Here is a 21,004-nt window from a genome sequence, read left to right on the forward strand (position 1 = left end):
GGGACATTTTGTTGGCAGAAGGAATTAGTTTAGTTAGGCGTTTAATTACTTCAGCACAACATCGTCGTCTGAAGGGCCTGTTCCTGTGTTGTACTGTTCTGTGGTCTATGTTGACATCTGGAACTCATCAGTGGGGAGGCAATGAAATCTGATACAATTACATTTGTAAGTGGTAATTAAATCGGCAAAGCATGAAAGGATAATGTGAGCAAATGGGATTGATGTAGATTTGAGAAAAAGGACAGCAAGGATGTAGTGGCCAAATTATCCTAATCTCTGAGTGTAGTTGGAAGGTGGGGCAGGGTGTCACGGAATGCAGATGGGAACAGCAACGAGGGAGCATAGGAATGCTGCTCTGGAGGAGGTGGGGTATCTGACGGGGGCTGGAGCAGGTGTAAGGCAGGAACTAGGGGAAGAGAGTTATGCAGGGAGAATAGAGAGGCTGAAGGAGGGTGAAGGAAAGAAGAGTGAGAGTTGGGTAAGGTGGGATGTGAGATAAAGAGTGGAAGGGGAACTGTGGGTAGAAGGTGGAAGATCTGGGGAAGGTAAGAGGAGGGGTGTGTGGCTGGAGGGGTTGGGTGAGCTGTGCTTGGGGATGTGGGTGACTAGGCTGTGGTGTGCAATCTCTTGGTGGTGGATGTGTTGGTGATTTTTTTTTGAATATTGTTATGTGGTTGAACCAGTGTGCGCAGAAATGGAGGGGAGAGTAATTTAGTACGAAGCAGGGTGTAGGAACTAGTATTTGTAGTGTAGAAGTGGTTTCACTGCCTCACTGCTTATATAAGCTGACTGCAAGGGCCATCATTTTTTTTTTGAAAGATATAGAACCTCACCCCTGGTCCTCCTCCTGCTTATTCAACATAATTGTATAAGGGCTAACAGAGTTGTAAAAGAGCGCCTGAAGGCTTTGTGTGTCAATGCAAGGAGCATTTGTAACAAGGTGGATGAATTGAAAGTGCAGATTGTTATTAATGATTATGATATAGTTGGGATCACAGAGACATGGCTTCAGGGTGACCAAGGATGGGAGCTCAACGTTCAGGGATATTCAATATTCAGGAGGGATAGACATGAAAGAAAAGGAGGTGGGGTGGCGTTGCTGGTTAAAGATGAGATTAACGCAATAGAAAGGAAGGACATAAGCCGGGAAGATGTGGAATCGATATGGGTAGAGCTGCATATCACTAAGGGGCAGAAAACGCTGGTGGGAGTTGTGTACAGGCCACCTAACAGTAGTAGTGAGGTTGGAGATGGTATTAAACAGGAAATTAGAAATGTGTGCAATAAAGGAACAGCAGTTATAATGGGTGACTTCAATCTACATGTAGATTGGGTGAACCAAATTGGTAAAGGTGCTGAGGAAGAGGATTTCTTGGAATGTATGCGGGATGGTTTTTTGAACCAACATGTCGAGGAACCAACTAGAGAGCAGGCTATTCTAGACTGGGTTTTGAGTAATGAGGAAAGGTTAATTAGCAATCTTGTTGTGAGAGGCCCCTTGGGTAAGAGTGACCATAATATGGTGGAATTCTTCATTAAGATGGAGAGTGAGATAGTTAATTCAGAAACAAAGGTTCTGAACTTAAAGAGGGGTAACTTTGAAGGTATGAGACGTGAATTAGCTAAAATAGACTGGCAAATGACACTTAAAGGATTGACGGTGGATATGCAATGGCAAGCATTTAAGGATTGCATGGATGAACTACAACAATAGTTCATCCCAGTTTGGCAAAAGAATAAATCAAGGAAGATAGTGCACCCGTGGCTGACAAGAGAAATTAGGGATAGTATCAATTCCAAAGAAGAAGCATACAAATTAGCCAGAAAAAGTGGCTCACCTGAGGACTGGGAGAAATTCAAAGTTCAGCAGAGGAGGGCTAAGGGCTTAATTAGGAAGGGGAAAAAAGATTATGAGAGGAAACTGGCAGGGAACATAAAAACTGACTGTAAAAGCTTTTATAGATGTGTAAAAAGGAAGAGACTGGTAAAGACAAATGTAGGTCCCCTACAGACAGAAACAGGTGAATTGATTATGGGGAGCAAGGACATGGCAGACCAATTGAATAATTACTTTGGTTCTGTCTTCACTAAGGAGAACATAAATAATCTTCCAGAAATAGTAGGGGACAGAGGGTCCAGTGAGATGGAGGAACTGAGCAAAATACATGTTAGTAGGGAGGTGGTGTTGGGTAAATTGAAGGGATTAAAGACAGATAAATCCCCAGGGCCAGATGGTCTGCATCCCAGAATACTTAAGGAAGTAGCCCAAGAAATACTGGGTGCATTAGTGATAATTTTTCAAAACTTGTTAGATTCTGGACTAGTTCCTGAGGATTGAAGGGTGGCTAATGTAACCCCACTTTTTAAAAAAGGAGGGAGAGAGAAACCGGGGAATTATAGACCAGTTAGCCTAACATCGGTGGTGGGAAACTGCTGGAGTCAGTTATCAAAGATGTGATAACAGCACATTTGGAAAGCGGTGAAATCATCGGACAAAGTCAGCATGGATTTGTGAAAGGAAAATCATGTCTGACGAATCTCATAGAATTTTTTGAGGATGTAACTAGTAGAGTGGATAGGGGAGAACCAGTGGATGTGGTATATTTGGATTTTCAAAAGGCTTTTGACAAGGTCCCACACAGGAGATTAGTGTGCAAACTTAAAGCACACGGTATTGGGGGTAAGGTATTGATGTGGATAGAGAATTGGTTAGCAGACAGGAAGCAAAGAGTGGAAATAAACGGGACCTTTTCAGAATGGCAGGCAGTGACTAGTGGGGTACCGCAAGGCTCAGTGCTGGGACCCCAGTTGTTTACAATATAAATGACTTGGATGAGGGAATTAAATGCAGCATCTCCAAGCTTGCGGATGACACGAAGCTGGGCGGCAGTGTTAGCTGTAAGGAGGATGCTAAGAGGATGCAGGGTGACTTGGATAGGTTGGGTGAGTGGGCAAATTCATGGCAGATGCAATTTAATGTGGATAAATGTGAAGTTATCCACTTTGGTGGCAAAAATAGGAAAACAGATTATTATCTGAATGGTGACTGATTAGGAAAGGGGGAGGTGCAACGAGACCTGGGTGTCATTATACACCAGTCATTGAAAGTGGGCATGCAGGTACAGCAGGCGGTGAAAAAGGCGAATGGTATGCTGGCATTTATAGCGAGAGGATTCGAGTACAGGAGCAGGGAGGTACTACTGCAGTTGTACAAGGCCTTGGTGAGACCACACCTGGAGTATTGTGTGCAGTTTTGGTCCCCTAATCTGAGGAAAGACATCCTTGCCATAGAGGGAGTACAAAGAAGGTTCACCAGATTGATTCCTGGGATGGCAGGACTTTCATATGATGAAAGACTGGATGAACTGGGCTTGTACTCATTGGAATGTAGAAGATTGAGGGGGGGATCTGATTGAAACGTATAAAATCCTAAAGGGATTGGACAGGCTAGATGCAGGAAGATTGTTCCCGATGTTGGGGAAGTCCAGAACGAGGGGTCACAGTTTGAGGATAAAGGGTAAGCCTTTTGGGACCGAGATTAGGAAAAACTTCTTCACACAGAGAGTGGTGAATCTGTGGAATTCTCTGCCACAGGAAACAGTTGAGGCCAGTTCATTGGCTATATTTAAGAGGGAGTTAGATATGGCCCTTGTGGCTACGGGGGTCAGGGGGTATGGAGGGAAGGCTGGGGTGGGGTTCTGAGTTGGATGATCAGCCATGATCATAATAAATGGTGATGCAGGCTCGAAGGGCCGAATGGCCTACTCCTGCACCTATTTTCTATGTTTCTATATACAGTTGTAAGAAAAAGTTTGTGAATCCTTTACAATTGCCTGGTTTTCTGCATTAATTACTCATTAGATGTGGTCTGATCTTCATCTAAATCACCATAATAGACAACACACAATCTGCCGACACGAATAATGCACAAACAATTGTACTTTTCATGTCTTTATTGAACACATTGTTTAATTATTCACAGTCCAGGCAGGAAAAAGTATGTGAACCCATGTATTTAATAACTGGTAGAACCTTCTTTAGCAGCAATGGAGTAAAGCCAGATCTAAAGTAAAGAGGCTTTGAGGAAAGGGAAGCGAAATAAAGGGTGTAAAGGTAGTAAGGTAGAAGGGCTAAAGTGCATGTACTTCAATGCAAGAAGCATCAGGAGCAAAGGTGATGAACTGACTGCTTGGATACATACATGGAATTATGATGTAGTGGCCATTACAGAGACTTGGCTGGCACCAGGGCAGGAATGGATTCTCAATATTCCTGGATTTCAGTGCTTTAAAAGGGATAGAGAGGGGGGAAAAGGGGAGGAGGGGTGGCATTACTGGTCAGGGATACTATTACAGCCACAGAAAGGATGGGTAATGTAGCAGGATCCTCTTTTGAGTCAGTATGTATGGAAGTCAGGAACAGGAAGGGAGCAGTTACTCTATTGGGAGTATTCTATAGGCCCCCTGGTAGCAGCAGAGATACTAAAGAGCAGATTTTGGAAAGGTGCAAAAATAACAGGGTTGTTATCATCGGTAATGTTAACTTCCCTAATATTGATTGGCACCTGATTAGTTCCAATGGTTTAGACGGGGCAGAGTTTGCTAAGTGTGTCCAGGACGGATTCCTGTCACAGTATGTTGACAGGCTGACTAGGGGGAATACCATACTAGATCTAGTATTAGGTAATGAACCGGGTCAGGTCACAGATCTCTCAGTGGGTAAGCATCTGGGGGACAGTGACTACTGCTCCCTGGCCTTTAGCATTATCATGGAAAAGGACAGAATCAGAGAGGACAGGAAAAATTTTAATTGGGGAAGGGCAAATTATGAGGCTATAAGGCTAGAACTTGCGGGTGTGAATTGGGATGATGTTTTTGCGGGGAAATGTACTATGGACATGTGGTCGATGTTTAGGGATCTCTTGCAGGATGTTAGGGATAAATTTGTCCTGGTGAGGAAGTTAAAGAATGGTAGGGTGAAGGAAGCATGGGTGACAAGTGAGGTTGAGAATCTAGTCAGGTGGAAGAAGGCAGCATACATGAGGTTCAGGAAGCAAGGATCGGATGGGTCTATTGAGGAATATAGGGTAGCAAGAAAGGAGCTTAAGAAGAGGCTGAGGAGAGCAAGAAGGGGGCATGGGAAGGCCTTGGCCAGTAGGGTAAAGGAAAATCTCAAGGCATTCTTCAATTATGTGAAGAACAAAAGGATGACAGGAGTGAAGGTAGGACCGATTAGAGATAAAGGTGGGAAGATGTGCCTGGAGGCTGTGGAAGTGAGTGAGGTCCTCAATGAATACTTCTCTTTGGTTTTCACCCATGAGAGGGAACTTGATGACGGTGAGGACAAAATGAGTGAGGTTGATGTTCTGGAGCATGTTGATATTAAGGGAGAGGAGGTGTTGAAGTTCTTTTCTTTTTAAATCTTTTTATTATTATTGAAAATCAACAACAGAGAAAAATACATCAAAATAATCAAGACAACATATTGTTACGTACCCCGTAACTGGGTTGCCAAACCAGCAGAAATGGATCACTCAGTCGGAGTCTGGAGTACTAGAACTAAGAAAGTTTTATTAAAGAAACAAGCAACACAGTAATCGAAAGGATAATAAATGCAACAGTTCAACAATGATAACCACACATGTGCACAGAATTAAGATAACAGCATCAATCAAGCTCTATCGTTGTCTAGGGGGTAAATGACCAAATTTCAAAATGACTCAAAGTTCAGTCCAGTTCAGTTCGCAGTAATCGTTGCCATGGCGAGGGACAACGTGGGGGGAGAGAGAGATAGAATAGGAACAACTGATCATTCAGAACACTGCTTCACTCACAGACCAGCGAGATGGCTCACAGACCAGCGAGATGGCTCCCAAACAGCTTTTGGGCGAGTCCTTGGTGATGTCACCTGAGGTCACCGACTGTGACCCCTCCTCCAGATGCGGTCGATCCTCTGCAGTGAACCCGGCACCCAGGCAAGGGCGGACACACACCGGGTTCCCGCTGATCGTACCTTTCCACCCTTGTCGTTGTCTGATGCTTCTCACCCACTCGTGAGAGGCGCACCGCTTCCAGGGTCTCGTTACCTCGGGTGGCGTGTGTCCCTGTCTTAGCGAACCTGTCCCTTTTTATCCCCCTGCTGGGGTATCGCCTGTCCATCACTTCAAACAGTTCAGGGTTCAAAGGGGGAGCCGCTCCAGACAGCTCTCTCTCTCCCACATCCCTTCATTACACATCTCCAGACGCTGCTCCATTGTTCCTTATCTCTCCTTCCCCTGAGGGCAGGTGGCAGACCAACTGCTGATGCCACTGATGCTAGCCCAGGCCAGCAAACATCTTAATTTTATGTGTATTCTCGTAACAATATCCATATGTAGAATAAGAGTTAAACTATCAACCAGGCTGAACAGTATATCAATAATAATCAAAAAACAAAGTGTTAAAGCTTTTTTTTGGAAAAAAGAAATAAAGAAAAAAAGAAACCCTACTAACTAAAACAGAAAAAACCCCTAATAACTAAAAAAAAACGGGGGAAAAACACCCATTTGGAGCACAAACCCGGAGCTATGCGCCATACAAGCTTCCATAATAAAAAAAGACATCAAACCGCCAACCAAATCCATATAGCCAAACAGCAGAAAAGGACCATCTTTATTAACTCAAATGATAAGAACAGGCAAAAGAACCCCACCTTTTCTCGAAGTCAAATCTAGGATCAAAAGTTCGACTTCTAATTTTTTCCAAACTAAGACATAACATCACCTGAGAGAACCATTGTATCAAAGTGGGAGCAGAGGCATCTTTCCATTTCAATAAAATAGCCCTTCTAGCCAATAATGTGACAAATGCAATTACGTATTGGTCTGGTATAGAAATACCGTGAATATGTTGAGGGATAATACCAAACAAAACTGTCAATTTATTAGGTTGTAAATTGATTTTCAAAGCTTTAGAAATTGTAGAAAAAATAGATTTCCAAAATTGTTTCAATACAGAAAACGACCAAAACATGTGTGTCAATGTAGCTATCTCAGTTTTGCATCTATCACACTGACTATTTACATCAGGAAATATTTTAGACAATCTCTCCTTTGTCAAATAATAACGATGTACAATTTTAAGTTGAATTGGAGAATGACTGGCACAAATCGAAGAAGAGTTAACCAGCTTCAAAATCCGCAACCAATCCTGTTATCAAGATCATATTAAATTCTCTTTCCCAATCTTGCTTAATCTTAAGTAAAGGATAATTATCCTGTTGTAATAGTAAATTATAAATTTTCCCTATGAAACCTTTCACTAAAGGGTTCATTTTTAAAATAATGTCTAACAGGTCAGAGTCTTGTATATATGGAAAATTACTTAAATATTCTTGTAAGAAATGTCTGACCTGAAGATATTGCAAAAAATGTGAATATGAGAGAGAGTATTTAGTTACTAATTTCTCAAAGGACATCAATCGACCTTTTTGAAACAAGTCCATAAAGGAAAAAATTCCTTTATTCCTCCAAAGAGAAAAGGTAGGATCACTAAGTGAAGGTTTAAATAAGTAGTTTCGATAAATTAAACTAAGAAGGTTAAATTATTTAAGATGAAAAAACTTACGAAACTGGTACCAGATTCATAATGTTTGATTAATCATAGGATTTATATTTAGAATAGAAATTTTGGTTAATTGTACGGGTAAAGGAGCTCCCAATAACGAAGTTAAATGAAATTGTTTCACAATTTTCAATTCCAAATCAACCCAAGATGGTCGTTCCTTTTTATCGGTCCAATATAACCAAGAACACGCATAACGTATATTAACCGTCCAATAATATATTCTTAAATTAGGCAAAGTAGGACCTCCATCCTTTTTTAATTTTTGTAAATGACATTTTCCAATTCTTGGTCTTTTATTATTCCAAACAAAAGATAAAACAATAGAGTCAACCTGATCAAAAAACTTCTTAGTTAAAAAAATAGGAATATTTTGAAATACATATAAAAATTTTGGTAAAATCATCATTTTAACTGCATGAATTCGACCTGCTAACGAAAGTGTAAGTGGATTCCATCTAGAAAAAAATTGCTTCATAAAATCCACTAAGGGAACTAAATTAGCTCTATAAAGATCTCCATAATTTTTAGTGATGATAATACCTAAATATTTAAAAGAATCCGTAACTTTTAGAGGAATGTCATCATATATAGAAGCAGAATCATTTAAAGGAAATAATTCACTTTTATGCAGGTTTAATTTATATCCTGAAAACAATCCAAATTCATTTAATAATTTCAATAAGCTAGGAATAGATTTTTCGGGATTCGAAACATAAACCGAAAGATCATCCGCATAAAGGGAAATCTTATGAATAGTCCCATTTATGGAAATTCCTTGAATATTTTTAGCTTCACGAAGTGCAATAGCCAAAGGTTCCAACATCAAATTAAATAACAGAGGACTTAACAGACATCCTTGTCTCGTATCCCGGGAAAGTTGGAAAAAGGGGGATCTATAGTTATTAGTAATAACAGTGGCAATAGGGCTTTTATATATCAATCTAATCCATTTATTAAAATTAGCACCAAAGCTAAATTTCTCTAAAACTTTAAATAGATATTTCTATTCAACTCTATCTAATGCCTTTTCAGCATCTGGAGAAACAACACATTGGGGAGTCTTAGAGAGGGATGAGTATATGATATTTAACAATCTCCAAGTGTTAGAAAAAGAATAATGGCCTCTAATAAAACCCATTTGATCCTGAGAAAAAATTTTAGCTAGTATATTCTCCATCCGATTAGCCATTATTTTTGAAAGAATTTTGGCATCCACATTTAATAATGAAATAGGTCTATATGAAGCACAATCAGTAGTGTCTTTATCTTTCTTAAGAATTAAAGAAATAGAAGCTTCATAAAATGTGGAAGGTAACTCTCCTAAGGAGTAAGCAAATGTTCAAATTTTTTATAAAATCCTACAGTAAAACCATCCAATCCAGGAGCTTTACCAGATTGCATTGACAGAATAGCTTTCTGAATTTCTCTTTCAGTAAAAGAAGCATCAAGAATTTGCTGATCTTCAACAGATATTCTAGGAAAATCAATCTTTTGTAAAAAGGCATACATATTAGAAGGGTCAGCTGGAAACTGAGATTTATAGAGTTCACTATAATAGTCTTGAAAAATGTTATTAATATCTTCATAATTACAAGCTAAACTACCATCTCCCTTATGAATTTTTAAAATTTGTCTTTTAGCTCTAACTGCTTTAAGTTGAGATGCTAATAGCTTGATACTTTTATCTCCAAACATATAAAATTGACTTTATAATTTAAACAAATTTCTTTCAATAGGATAAGTTAATAGTAAATTATGTTGTGATTGAAGTTCAACCCTTTGTTTAAATAAATCAACATTAGGAGAAACTGCGTAAGAATTATCCAGATCTTTAATTAGTTTGGAAATTGTATCTAACTCTATTTTTGTCTGTTTCTTGAGTTTAGCCAAATAAGATATTATCTGACCTTGTAAATATGCTTTGAGTGTATCCCATATAATCAAATTCGAGACATCTCCCGTATTATTAAAAGGAAGGAAATCTTTTATCTGAATCTCTATAAATTTAACAAAGTCCGAACTTTGTAATAAATTTTCTGCAAAGCGCCAAGGCAAGTTTACATTACTAACATCATTTAACTCAAAAGTTAAGCTTAAAGGCGCATGATCCGACACTGCAATAGCATCATATTCACATTTCTGGACTTTGGACAAAAATCGGAAATCAGCTATAAAATAATCAATTCTCGAATATTTATTATGAACGTGTGAATAAAAAGAATAATCTCTGTCATTAGGATGTAAATTTCTCCAGATTTCTATCAAACCATAATCAATTAAAAAGGAATTAATAAGAAGCTGCTGATTGGTTGAACTTTTGTCAATCAAAGGGTTTAAACAACAGTTGAAGTCACCTCCCATCAGCAGCATATATTCATTTAAGTCTGGTGATAAACTAAATACATTTTTAAAAAAGAAGGATCATCTACATTAGGTCCGTATAGATTAACCAGGACAATTTTTCTATTACAAATTGTTCCTTTAATAATCTACCATTATTATTTGAGACAATGTCTTCTTGAATAAATAAAATATTAGATTTAATAAAAATAGATACTCCCTTTGTTTTATTTTGACAAGTAGCATGGTACTGAAGGCCCTTCCATGTTTTAAAAAATCTATTTTGATTGTCCGTTCTGATATGCGTTTCTTGAGCAAAAATTGTATCGGGCTGGAATCGATTAAGAACTTTAAAAGTCTTCCTTCGCTTAATAGGGTGATTCCAGCCACGTACATTCCAACTAATAACGTTTATCTGTTTAAGTACCATTGGATATTATTCTTAAACCCGACAATACACACATACCATCGCAGGCTAATCAAAGATGGCGGTGATGAGTATAACCAAATAGAAAACACGCGTGCTCCGGAACTCCATAATGGGGAAAAATACAGAAAGTGTGTGTGAAAAAAAAATCCCACAATAAACCCCAAAATACAAAAATACCCCCAAACCTCCCACCATCCCCAAAGAAGGAAATCCGGTAAAAGAGAGAAAAAGCCAGAACGCATCCCCAAGAAGAAAAAGATAAGAATGGAATTTCGCGTGCCGCTCAATTTAAATAATGATTAAAAGTTTTTTCTCCCAATTCCCCCCTTACCCTTACAAAGAAAATGCGTAACCTTAAGATAAGAAAGCCCAGCAAAGAAAAAAATGTTTATACTTAATCATTGAAAATAAACTAAGGGAATGCGAAGACAGTCTCCACAGACGCCAAAACAATACTATTAACCCAAACAGTTTAATCTCTAAAGAGAGAAAAGCAGTGCCATTATTCTTTAACTTACTACCTTATTTAACAAAAGAATTAAAGCTAATTATCTATTACTAAACACTCCATAATATAAGAAAAAAGTCTATATAAACTGTAAGCAAACTATCACTTAATTAATAAAGAAAAAAAATAGACACAGATAATCAAACCAGTTCACAATCTATCCGCTGTATTAATTCACTCCGTATACTAAACAGTCTTCAAGAAAAAGTAATTCTTTAGTCAAACCAAGACGATCACCTCTTTAAGTAATCCATCGATCAAAGGATATCTTCAGCATATCGAAATCTTCAAAACCTGTTTTCTTTCAGAAAATTATTCAGAAACTGTAATATCCTTCATACATCAGCGGATTCCACTATAGAATTGACAAAATCCAATGCCGCTTGGGGATCCAAGAAGACACGAGGGGTAGAATCTTTAGGAAATAACTTTAATCTCGTGGAATATTTCAGGGATGGAAAAAGTCTTTCTTCGTGAGCGATCTTCATGACCGATATGAATTTGATCCGTTGTTCCATAATTTCCCGTGGATAATCTTCATAAAAGCGGATCTCGGAACCATTAAATTTAAAAACTTTCTGTTTTCTTGCACATTTTATGATTTGGTCTTTAACTTCAAAGCGAAGAAAGTTGACTAAAATTGGTCGAGCTTTATCTGACGAAGTGAAAATTCTGTGAGCTCTTTCAATATCGGGAGGCTGAGATAGAATATCCGGGAACAGAGATCGAAACAGATTGGCAAAATAATCCAATAAATTCCCATTTTCGGAGCCTTCCTGAAGACCCACAATACGAGTGTTATTCTGATGAGACTTTGCCTCTAAATCGACAATTTTGCGTTGAGCCTGTTCCAATCGGGTTGAAATATCCACAATCTGACGTTTCGATTCTTTAAACTCAGTATTCAGGGAAACAGTATTTTTCTCAATGGTCTGTAAACTCTGTCGGAATGACTTCAACTCAGAAGTGTTATTGTCCACTTTGTTATTGAGACCCATCAACGCACGTTCCAAACGCTCAGCCCAAACTGGTATATCTTCTGATTTTTCTTTCGAAGTTTATCCCTTTCCATTGCTGGGTTCAAAAAGGTGTTTTCCACTTCTTAAAGGATACGACATAATGACCACTATTTCCCTCCAAGATCCAAAAAATAAAAGTTGAATAATTCAAAGTTTAGACTGGGGAAAAGGAGGAATTAAAGGCAGCCACAAAATTTATGTATTACTCCATTGAGCTGCAGGTGGAAGTCTGTTGGAGTTGTTAAGATACATTAGGACAGATAAGTCCCCGGGGCCTGACGGAATATTCCTCAGGCTGCTCCACGAGGCGAGGGAAGAGATTGCTGACCCTCGGCTAGGATCTTTATGTCCTCGTTGTCCACGGGAATAGTACCGGAGGATTGGAGGGAGGCGAATGTTGTCCCTTTGTTCAAAAACGGTAGTAGGGATAGTCCAGGTAATTATGGACCAGTGAGCCTTACATCTGTGGTGGGAAAGCTGTTGGAAAAGATTCTTAAAGATAGGATCTATGGGCATTTAGAGAATCATGATCTGATCAGGGACAGTCAGCATGGCTTTGTGAAGGGCAGATCGTGTCTAACAAGCCTGACAGAGTTCTTTGAGGAGGTGACCAGGCATATAGAAGAGGGTAGTGCAGTGGATATGATCTACATGGATTTTAGTAAGGCATTTGATAAGGTTCCACACAGGAGGCTTATTCAGAAAATCAGAATGCATGGGATCCAGGAAAGTTTGGCCAGATGGATTCAGAATTGGCTTGCCTGCAGAAAGCAGAGGGACATGGTGGAGGGAGTACATTCGGATTGGAGGGTTGTGACTAGTGGTGTCCCACAAGGATTGGTTCTGGGACCTCTACTTTTCGTGATTTTTATTAACGACCTGAATGTTGGGGTAGAAGGGTGGGTTGGCAAGTTTGCAGATGATACAAAGGTTGGTGGTGTTGTGGATAGTGTAGACGATTGTTGAAGATTGCAGAGAGACATTGATAAGATGCAGAAGTGGGCTGAGAAGTGGCAGATGGAGTTCAACCCAGAGAAGTGTGAGGTGGTACACTTTGGAACGACAAACTCCAAAGCAGAGTACAAAGTAAACGGCAGGATACTTGGAAGTGTGGAGGAGCAGAGAGATCTGGGGGTACATGTCCACAGATCCCTGAAAATTGCCTACAGGTAGATAGGGTCATTAAGAAAGCTTAAGGGGTGTTAGCTTTCATAAGTTGAGGGATAGAGCTTAAGAGTCGCAGGGTAATGATGCAGCTGTATAAAACTCTGGTTAGGCCACACTTGGAGAACTGTGTCCAGTTCTGGTCGCGTCACTATAGGAAGGATGTGGAAGCATTGGAAAGGGTACAGAGGAGATTTACCAGGATGCTGCCTGGTTTAGAGGGTATGCATTATGATCAGAGATTAAGGGAGCTAGGGCTTTACTCTCTGGAGAGAAGGAGGATGAGAGGAGACATTAAGAGGAATAGATAAAGTGAACAGCCAGCACCTCTTCCCCAGGGCACCACTGCTCAGTACAAGAGGACATGGCTTTAAGGTAAGGGGTGCGAAGTTTAAGGGGGACAATAGAGGAAGGTTTTTTACCCAGAGAGTGGTTGGTGCGTGGAACGCACTGCCTGAGTCAGTGGTGAAGGCAGATACACTAGTGAAATTTAAGAGACAACTAGACAGGTATATGGAGGAATTTAAGGTGGGGGGTTATATGGGAGGCAGGGTTTAAGGATCGGCACTACATTGTGGGCCGAAGGGCCTGTACTGTACTGTTCTATGTTATATGTAAACAATAACCTCCGCCAAACATTTCCTGTAGCTGCTGATCAGACCCACACAATGGCAAGGAGGAATTTAGACCTCCTTTCCTCCATACAAATCTGTTTCAGTTCATCAATATTTCTGGGATACCTTGCATGAACAGCCCTCTTCAGGTCATGGAGTAACATCTCAAATGGGTTAAGGTCTGGATTCTGACTTGGCCATTCCAAAACACAAATTTCCTTTTTAAACTATTCTGTGTTGATTTACTCTTGCATTTCAGATCATGGTCTTGTTGCATCAAATAACTTTCAGGTGATGGACTGCTACCCTGACATTCTCCTTGTAAAATGTCTTGATACAATTTTGAATTAATTGTTCCCTCAAGGATTGCAAGCTGTCCGAGAGCTGAGGCAGTAATGCAGCCTCAAACCATAATGCTCCTTCCACCATGCTTCACAGTTGGGATAGGTTTTGGTTTGGCAAGTGTATTGGAGGGGTCGTGACTGTCACGTGACAGCACTGCCCATTTACCTGGTCGAAAGACACGCCACCTGCCAATCAAGGTTTGACCCCTCCTCGCCCATCAGTGCACACCTAACCATTGGCCCTTTCAATTAGCCTTGCACTTGACCTCGTGTGTGTGTGTGTGTGTGTGTGTGTATGTGTGTGTGTGGGTGTGTGTGTGTGTGTGTATGGGTGTGTGTGTGTGTGTGTGTGTATACTTTGTTCCCACGCGATTTTATTAATTGCGTGTGTTTTGCTGATGCTGATAAGTTTACCTACCTTACCTGTCATCTGCTTGCTGGGTAGATAAGCTTTTGACATGCTAGCCTTCATTAAATCAGGGCACTGAGTATAGAAGTTAGAATGTTGTGATGCAATTGTACAAAATATTGGTGAACCTGCATTTAGAATGTTGTGTTCAGTTTTGGTCAACCTACTGAAGGAAGGATGTCACTAAGCCAGAAAGAATGCAGAGAAAATTTACGAGATGTTGCTGGCATGCAATAGTTATGGAGACAGAGATTGAGCAGGTTTGGACTCTTTCCATTGGAAAGCGTAGGGGAAGGAAGGGTGTATAAATTGATGAGAGTGAATGCACACAGTTGTTTGCCTGGGGCTGAAGAATCAAGAACTAGAGGGTATCAGTTTAAAGTGAGTGGGGAGAGAGACCAGAGGGTGGCTAGTATATGGAATGAGCTGCCAGAGGAGGTGGGTGAGGCAGGTATTTAAAATGTACTCGGATAGGTACCCCTTGTTCCTCCCCCTGCCTCAGTTCAGGAATTGTATGTAATCAACTGCAGACCACAACAGATTCCTAGCTCCTCTCTTCCCTTGGCTAATCTCCCTCCATTATCTGTCCTCGGGGTTCACTAACGCTGCTGCTTTGCTTTTTTTTTCCCAATAGTGTTGCTATTAATAGCCTGAAGCTGATTGATGAAAATCTTTTTGCCACGGGAGATGATGATGGTTTATTGAAAGTTTGGGACTCGCGGAAAAAAACCTCCTTCATGGAGATGAAAAACCATGATGATTACATCAGTGACATCACCATTGACCAGAATAAGAAGATCTTGCTTACAACCAGGTATGGGGACAATTTGGCTCTGTGTTTGGTACTTCTGCCTTATAGCTGAAGAGCTCATGGGTTGGACACACTCCAGGGGTGCAAATGAGATGTTCAAATTTGCGAGATTTTGAGGCAGTAAAAGCTATACTACAAATTACAGACAAAGATGATTATCCAAATGTGTAAGCAATTTAAACAACAAGAAAAATGACAATTAGACCCTAATCCAACTGTGTATGACTTTATAAAGTTCCTGTTGCACTGTTTCAAAGAAGAGCAGAAGGTTATTCAATGCCTATATTTATTTTATAGCAAATAATATAGCCAGTTTTGATGTATTACTTTATAAGCCTAAGGACAATACACAGCTTAATTTAGAAAGACTTGGATTTGTTGGGGGCAGTCAGTATGAATTTGGGAAGATGAATATCTGACTGACTAATCTGAATTCTTTTAAGAAGTAACAAGCAGAGTTGATAAGGGAGTATGTTTGATGTAACAAGACTTTTGACAAAGTTCCAGATGAAAGGCCAATCCAAAAAAAAGTGAAAGTCTCTGGGATCCAATAAACTGAGACAAATAGGAACCAAAATTTCTCAGTGGTAGGAACAGATTAACAGGTGATTTTGTTACTGGAAGGCTGGTACCAGTACATTTCACAGGGTTTAGTACTCAGTTCTGTGTCTTCAGTAGCATAAATTAGTGACTTGATCTAAATATTGGAGACTTGACAAGGAGGTTTTCAGCTTAATGGTCAGTTGGGCAGCAAAGTGTGAATTGGGAAAGTGTGATGAGGCAAGGAATACACAATAAATGGAAGGGTAATTCAACTTTTGTGGGCATGTGGCCAAGTGGTTAAGGCATTGGACTAGCGACCTGAAGGTCGTGAGTTTGAGCCCCAGCCGAGGGAACGTGTTGTGTCCTTGAGCAAGGCACTTAATCACACATTGCTGTGCAACGACACTGGTGCCAAGCTGTATGGGTCCTAATGCCCTTCCCTCGGACAACATTGGTGTCGTGGAGAGGGGAGACTTGCAGCATGGGCAACTGCTGGTCTTCCATACAACCTTGCCCGGGCCTGCGCCCTGGAGAATGAAGACTTTCCAGGCGCAGATCCATGGTCTCGCAAGACTATCGGATGCCTTTTAATTCAACTTTCAATCTGCCTTTTTCTTTAGAGAGTGTGCCCTGGGTCCTGGATTCCTTAGCTCTGGGGAGGGGTGGTGGTGGTGGGAGTGGGCATGGGCTGGTTGGGTTGTGGGGGACATGTGGGTGTGGTGAGAACAGATGTGTGTTGGATGGAAGAAATGCATGTAAGGGTTCCATCAGTGATAGCGATGGGGTAATCATGCCTCTTGAAGAGGACAGCATTTCAGAGAGCCTAAAGTAGAAAACATCAAGAAAACAGATGTGGCAGAGAAGGAAAAACTGAAGGATGGATTTGGGGACAGGGTGGGAAGACGTGTAGTTGCAGTCTGTGGGTTATTACAGACATCCCACCCTGCAAAAACTGAATTCAGGGAGGTAGCACCATCAATTTGCGGGAGACTTCCGGGAGAGGTGGGATATCTGCAATAGAGTAGCTCTTTAGCAGCTAGCCAGCTAGTTCAAATAACGTTAGCTATGCTAATGAACGAATGACACCTATTAAACTCACATGTGTTTTACAGTCTTAACCCACCATGGGCAATAGAAAACTCACTGTTGCAAACAGTGCAGCGAGCAACACTGTCATTATTTTTGACCCCTATTAGGCAGGGGTGCACTTTAGTGTAGTCTGGGGTGACGTACGTTTTATATTTTCTTTTTTTTGGAACACTCTGCCATGGCGTGCTCGCGTTGTCTCTCTCTCGTGGTCTCTCGCGCTCTCGCTTGCTTTCTCTCTCTCTCACTTGCTTTCTCTCTCGCTTGCTTGCTCTCGCGCTCTCTCTCACTTGCTCTCGCGCTCTCTCTCGCTTGCTCTCGCGCTCTCGCTTGCTTGCTCTGGCGCTCTCGCTTGCTCTGGCGCTCTCTCGCTTGCTTTCTCGCGCTCTCTCGCTTGCTCTGGCGCTCTCACTTGCTTGCTCTCGCGCTCTCTCTCGCTCTCGCGCTCTCTCGCTTGCTCGCTGTCAAAAAAATTGATTTCCGTGATATTGTATATAATTTGCGGGCATCAGGGAGCCACTATTCATATGCGGGTGGCTCCCAGAACTTCTGGGAGAGTTGGGATGTCTGTTATTAACAGATAGGATTGATAGTTTGTCTCTTGAGATGGAGGCAGAGAAGTCCAGAAGGGAGAGGGGTTTTGGGAACAGTTCAGGCAGATCATGCAGTTGTGAAAATGTGGACATTGTGGAATGGAATTGAAAAGTAGAGTTTATAGAAGCACAGGACCAAGTCATTCGGTCCATTAAGTCCAAAGTTGTGGTGTAGATGGATACAACTTATGCTAGACATGGACAGCTGTCGGCAGGTCTGCATGCTACTGAGTAATTGAAGCTGCATTTATTGAGGCAGGTGCAGAGTATTTCATTACACTCCTCACTTATGCCTTGCAGTTGGTGGGAGGGCTTGGGATGTCAAAAGATGAGTCACTCACAAGAGAACACTCAGCTCGTAGAAACACGGTACGGGACAGTTAGATTACAAAGACACGCAGTCCTCATTTATTGTCATTTAGTAATGCATGCATTAAGAAATGATACAATATTCCCTCCGGTGTGATATCACAAAACACAGGACAGACCAAGACTGAAAAAACTAACAAAACCACATAATTACAACATATAGTTACAACAGTGCAACAATACCATAACTTGATAAAGAACAGTCCATGGCACAGTAAAAAGTTCAAAGTCTCTCAAATGTCCCACATCTCACGCAGATGGGAGAAGGAAGAAAACTCTCCCTGCCATGCCGACCACAATCCGACTCTGAGTCATCCGAAAACTTCGAGCCTCGATCAGCCCTCCGACACCGAGTACTGAGCACCATCTTTATCCGAACGATTTGACCTCAATCTCAGTCGCCAGCAGCAGGGAAAGCTGGGGGTTTTGGGGCCTTCCCTCCAGAAGATTTTTCGATCGCGCAATAACAACGGCAGCGAACAGGCGTTTCAGAAATTTCTCCAGATGTTCCTCTGTGCTTTCACGTCGGTCTCCATCAAATCAGAATTGTCCATGGCCCCTATTTAACGGATACAATATCATTTTCACCGGCGGTCTGTGTGCGCGCAGCGCGCTGCTATCTCCTCCTCCCGCTGTTGAATTTTGTGTCAATGGTGACCATGGAGCATTTGTTGTGATGGGTTCTGCAATGGAATGCTATTGAGAATCAAGGGTGGGTGATCAACTCTTGCCTGTTGGAGACTACCATCGTCACTTGTAAGTCTGAATGTTGTCTGCAGCATGGGGCATTTGCTAAAGAACTGTGAACGGAATTCTGCATAAATCTAAAAACATTATTTTCTGAGAGTGCAACTGTGAGGTTTATTTCATTGGAAAGGCTGAACAGGCTGTTTCTCCTGCTGTGTTCAAAATTATCTAACACTTCAATAAAGCAGGGAGAAAGAGAATGTTTCACCTTGGGAAAAGCATATTTAAGGGTATTAATGCAAAGTAGTGAGAGAGTAAAAGAAAACAGTGAATATGTGGAAGATTCTGCTGACTGATGGTGGGGATGAATATTTGAGAGAAGCTGGATAAAGTATAAAGGGATAAAAGGAATTGGAGGGTGATTCTGCTGATGTTGGATAAAGAACGGGAAGAGGTGGGTGGAGAGTGAATTTTACTATTTTGGCCCAACTGATCTCTTCTGTACTGTTCTATATGCAGTAATTCTATGTCTCTTCCTGTCCCTACATCTTGACTCTTCACATTGCCTTGTGTATCTTTCCAGTGGTGATGGTACAATGTGTGTTTTCAACATCAAGAGGCGCCGCTTTGAGCTGCAATCAGAATTTCAGGATGGTGACCTTACATCACTGGCTATTATGAAGGTACATTCTTCTTTTTTAAAATTTGTTTTCTAATGTTTTTATTGTGAAGGAACATCAGCTTAACCACAACCGACAATATCCTAAAGTAGAGGTTTCCCCCGCCATCCGAAGGTAGAGCGTTCCTCTGAAACGGTTCGTAAGCCGAAATGTCGTAAAGCGAAGAAGCAATTATATGGGAAAAATTTGAGTGTTCGCAGACCCAAAAATAACGTACCAAATCATGCCAAATAACACGTAAAACCTAAAATAACAGTAACATATAGTAAAAGCAGGAATGATATGATAAAAACACAGCCTATATAAAATAGAAATACTTTTCTACAATCATTACTGCACCGTTCTCCGTAGCGAAAATCTCACACAAGTGCCATTGGCAGAAAATCTCACGCAAGCGCTCTCGGCAGAAACACTCTCTCCAGTAACCTTTAAGCTATGAAGCTGCCAAATCATACCAAATAACACGTAAAAATACACAGCCTATATAAAGTAGAAATAATGTATATACAGTGTAGTATCACATACCAGAATTGGTTCAGCGCCGAGCACACTGATGATGGTGTGTTAGACTGAGTCGTCGCAGGTTGGGTGGTGCATTGGCCCCCACCCTCCATGCCGCCGACTGATACCGATCCGCGAAGCATGCAGGGGTGCAGCGGTAGCCGGGAGGCACACAGCACATCTTTAAGAAAAAAGCCGAAATAAACATGCTAATTAATTAGGTGCCGCCCGGCATGTACTTGTCGGCCAGATCAGTGCCGATTTCCAATTGCACAGTTACGTGTCGGGTGGCACCTAATTAATTAGCATGTTTATTTCGGCTTTTTTCTTAAAGATGTTCTATCTGCCTCCTGGCTACCGCTGCATTCTCCGCAAATTGCGGGGTGGTGGGACACTGGGGTATCATCTTGTCGCCTGATTCCATTAGAGCAGGCAGCCCATCTTCTATGACTGCCCGCCTCGATGTCGAAGGTCGAGGTTTGTCGTCTGCTGTGGCTGATGTGGAAGGCTTGCTTGACTGCTGAGCCTCGTGCATTTTACTATCATTCAGTTCTTTGTAAGCACTCAAACCATCCTGCAAATATCCCCTAAACCTACGTACCCATTCAAAATTAAAGTTGTACTTTATCATTGCAGCGAAAATCTCATGCAGTTGCTTCACGTTCAGTTCGCTACTGCATTCAGTTTCGATTGTTATCCTTTCTTCCAATTGCATCAGCTCTTCATCTATCAGTTCTTGGTCATGGGATGCCAAAAGCTCTTCAACTTCATGTTCGCCAAACTCACTTTGTCCTTGCTTCGTTCACCATGATCGAAACGCTTAAATATGTCTAATTTTACGCTAAGTGTAACACCCTTACGAGCTCTTTCAGGCTTTTCCGATATCATAGAACTCATCCTGCAAACGGCTGCTCACAGGCATGTGTTTAAACAATGCTGGCTAGAATGCAGTTCCGAATCCGGGGGAAAGTGGCTGCTCGGGGAGCGCGCTGATTTTCCCCGGGCGCTGCTTTTTTTTGTAACAGTGAGAACACCTTCTGTTAGTGAAAACAGGGTACTAATGTAGGTCTTTCGTAACAGTGAGGTTTCGTAAAGTGAACGTTCGAAAAGCGGGGGACACCGGTACAATGCTTCTTTTTTCTTTACTTTCTTATAACAACATAATGAAAGTCAAATGAATGTATGTATAGTAAACAAGCAAAAAGCAAAGGAAACCCTACCACCCCGTCTCCTTTCCCCTTCCCAGCCCTCCCCTCCCCTCACACCTCCCGTATGTGCTGTTTAGGTCCTACCGCCCCCCAC

At 41.3% G+C, this 21,004-nt stretch overlaps 1 protein-coding gene across 3 annotated transcripts in view; it reads left to right on the forward strand.

Moving 5' to 3' along the window:
• Positions 1 to 21,004, forward strand: part of wdr55 (WD repeat domain 55) — a 51,786-nt gene that overhangs the window by 15,648 nt on the left and 15,134 nt on the right. For all 3 annotated transcript variants that reach the window (XM_063032229.1, XM_063032230.1, XM_063032231.1), the window contains exons 5-6: positions 15,067 to 15,246; positions 19,105 to 19,204. In XM_063032229.1, coding sequence (XP_062888299.1) covers positions 15,067 to 15,246; positions 19,105 to 19,204 — 280 coding nt within the window. The remainder of the gene's footprint in view (positions 1 to 15,066; positions 15,247 to 19,104; positions 19,205 to 21,004) is intronic.

This window comes from Mobula hypostoma, chromosome 24 (genome assembly GCF_963921235.1).
Source record: "Mobula hypostoma chromosome 24, sMobHyp1.1, whole genome shotgun sequence".
Classification (NCBI taxonomy): Eukaryota; Metazoa; Chordata; class Chondrichthyes; order Myliobatiformes; family Myliobatidae; genus Mobula; species Mobula hypostoma.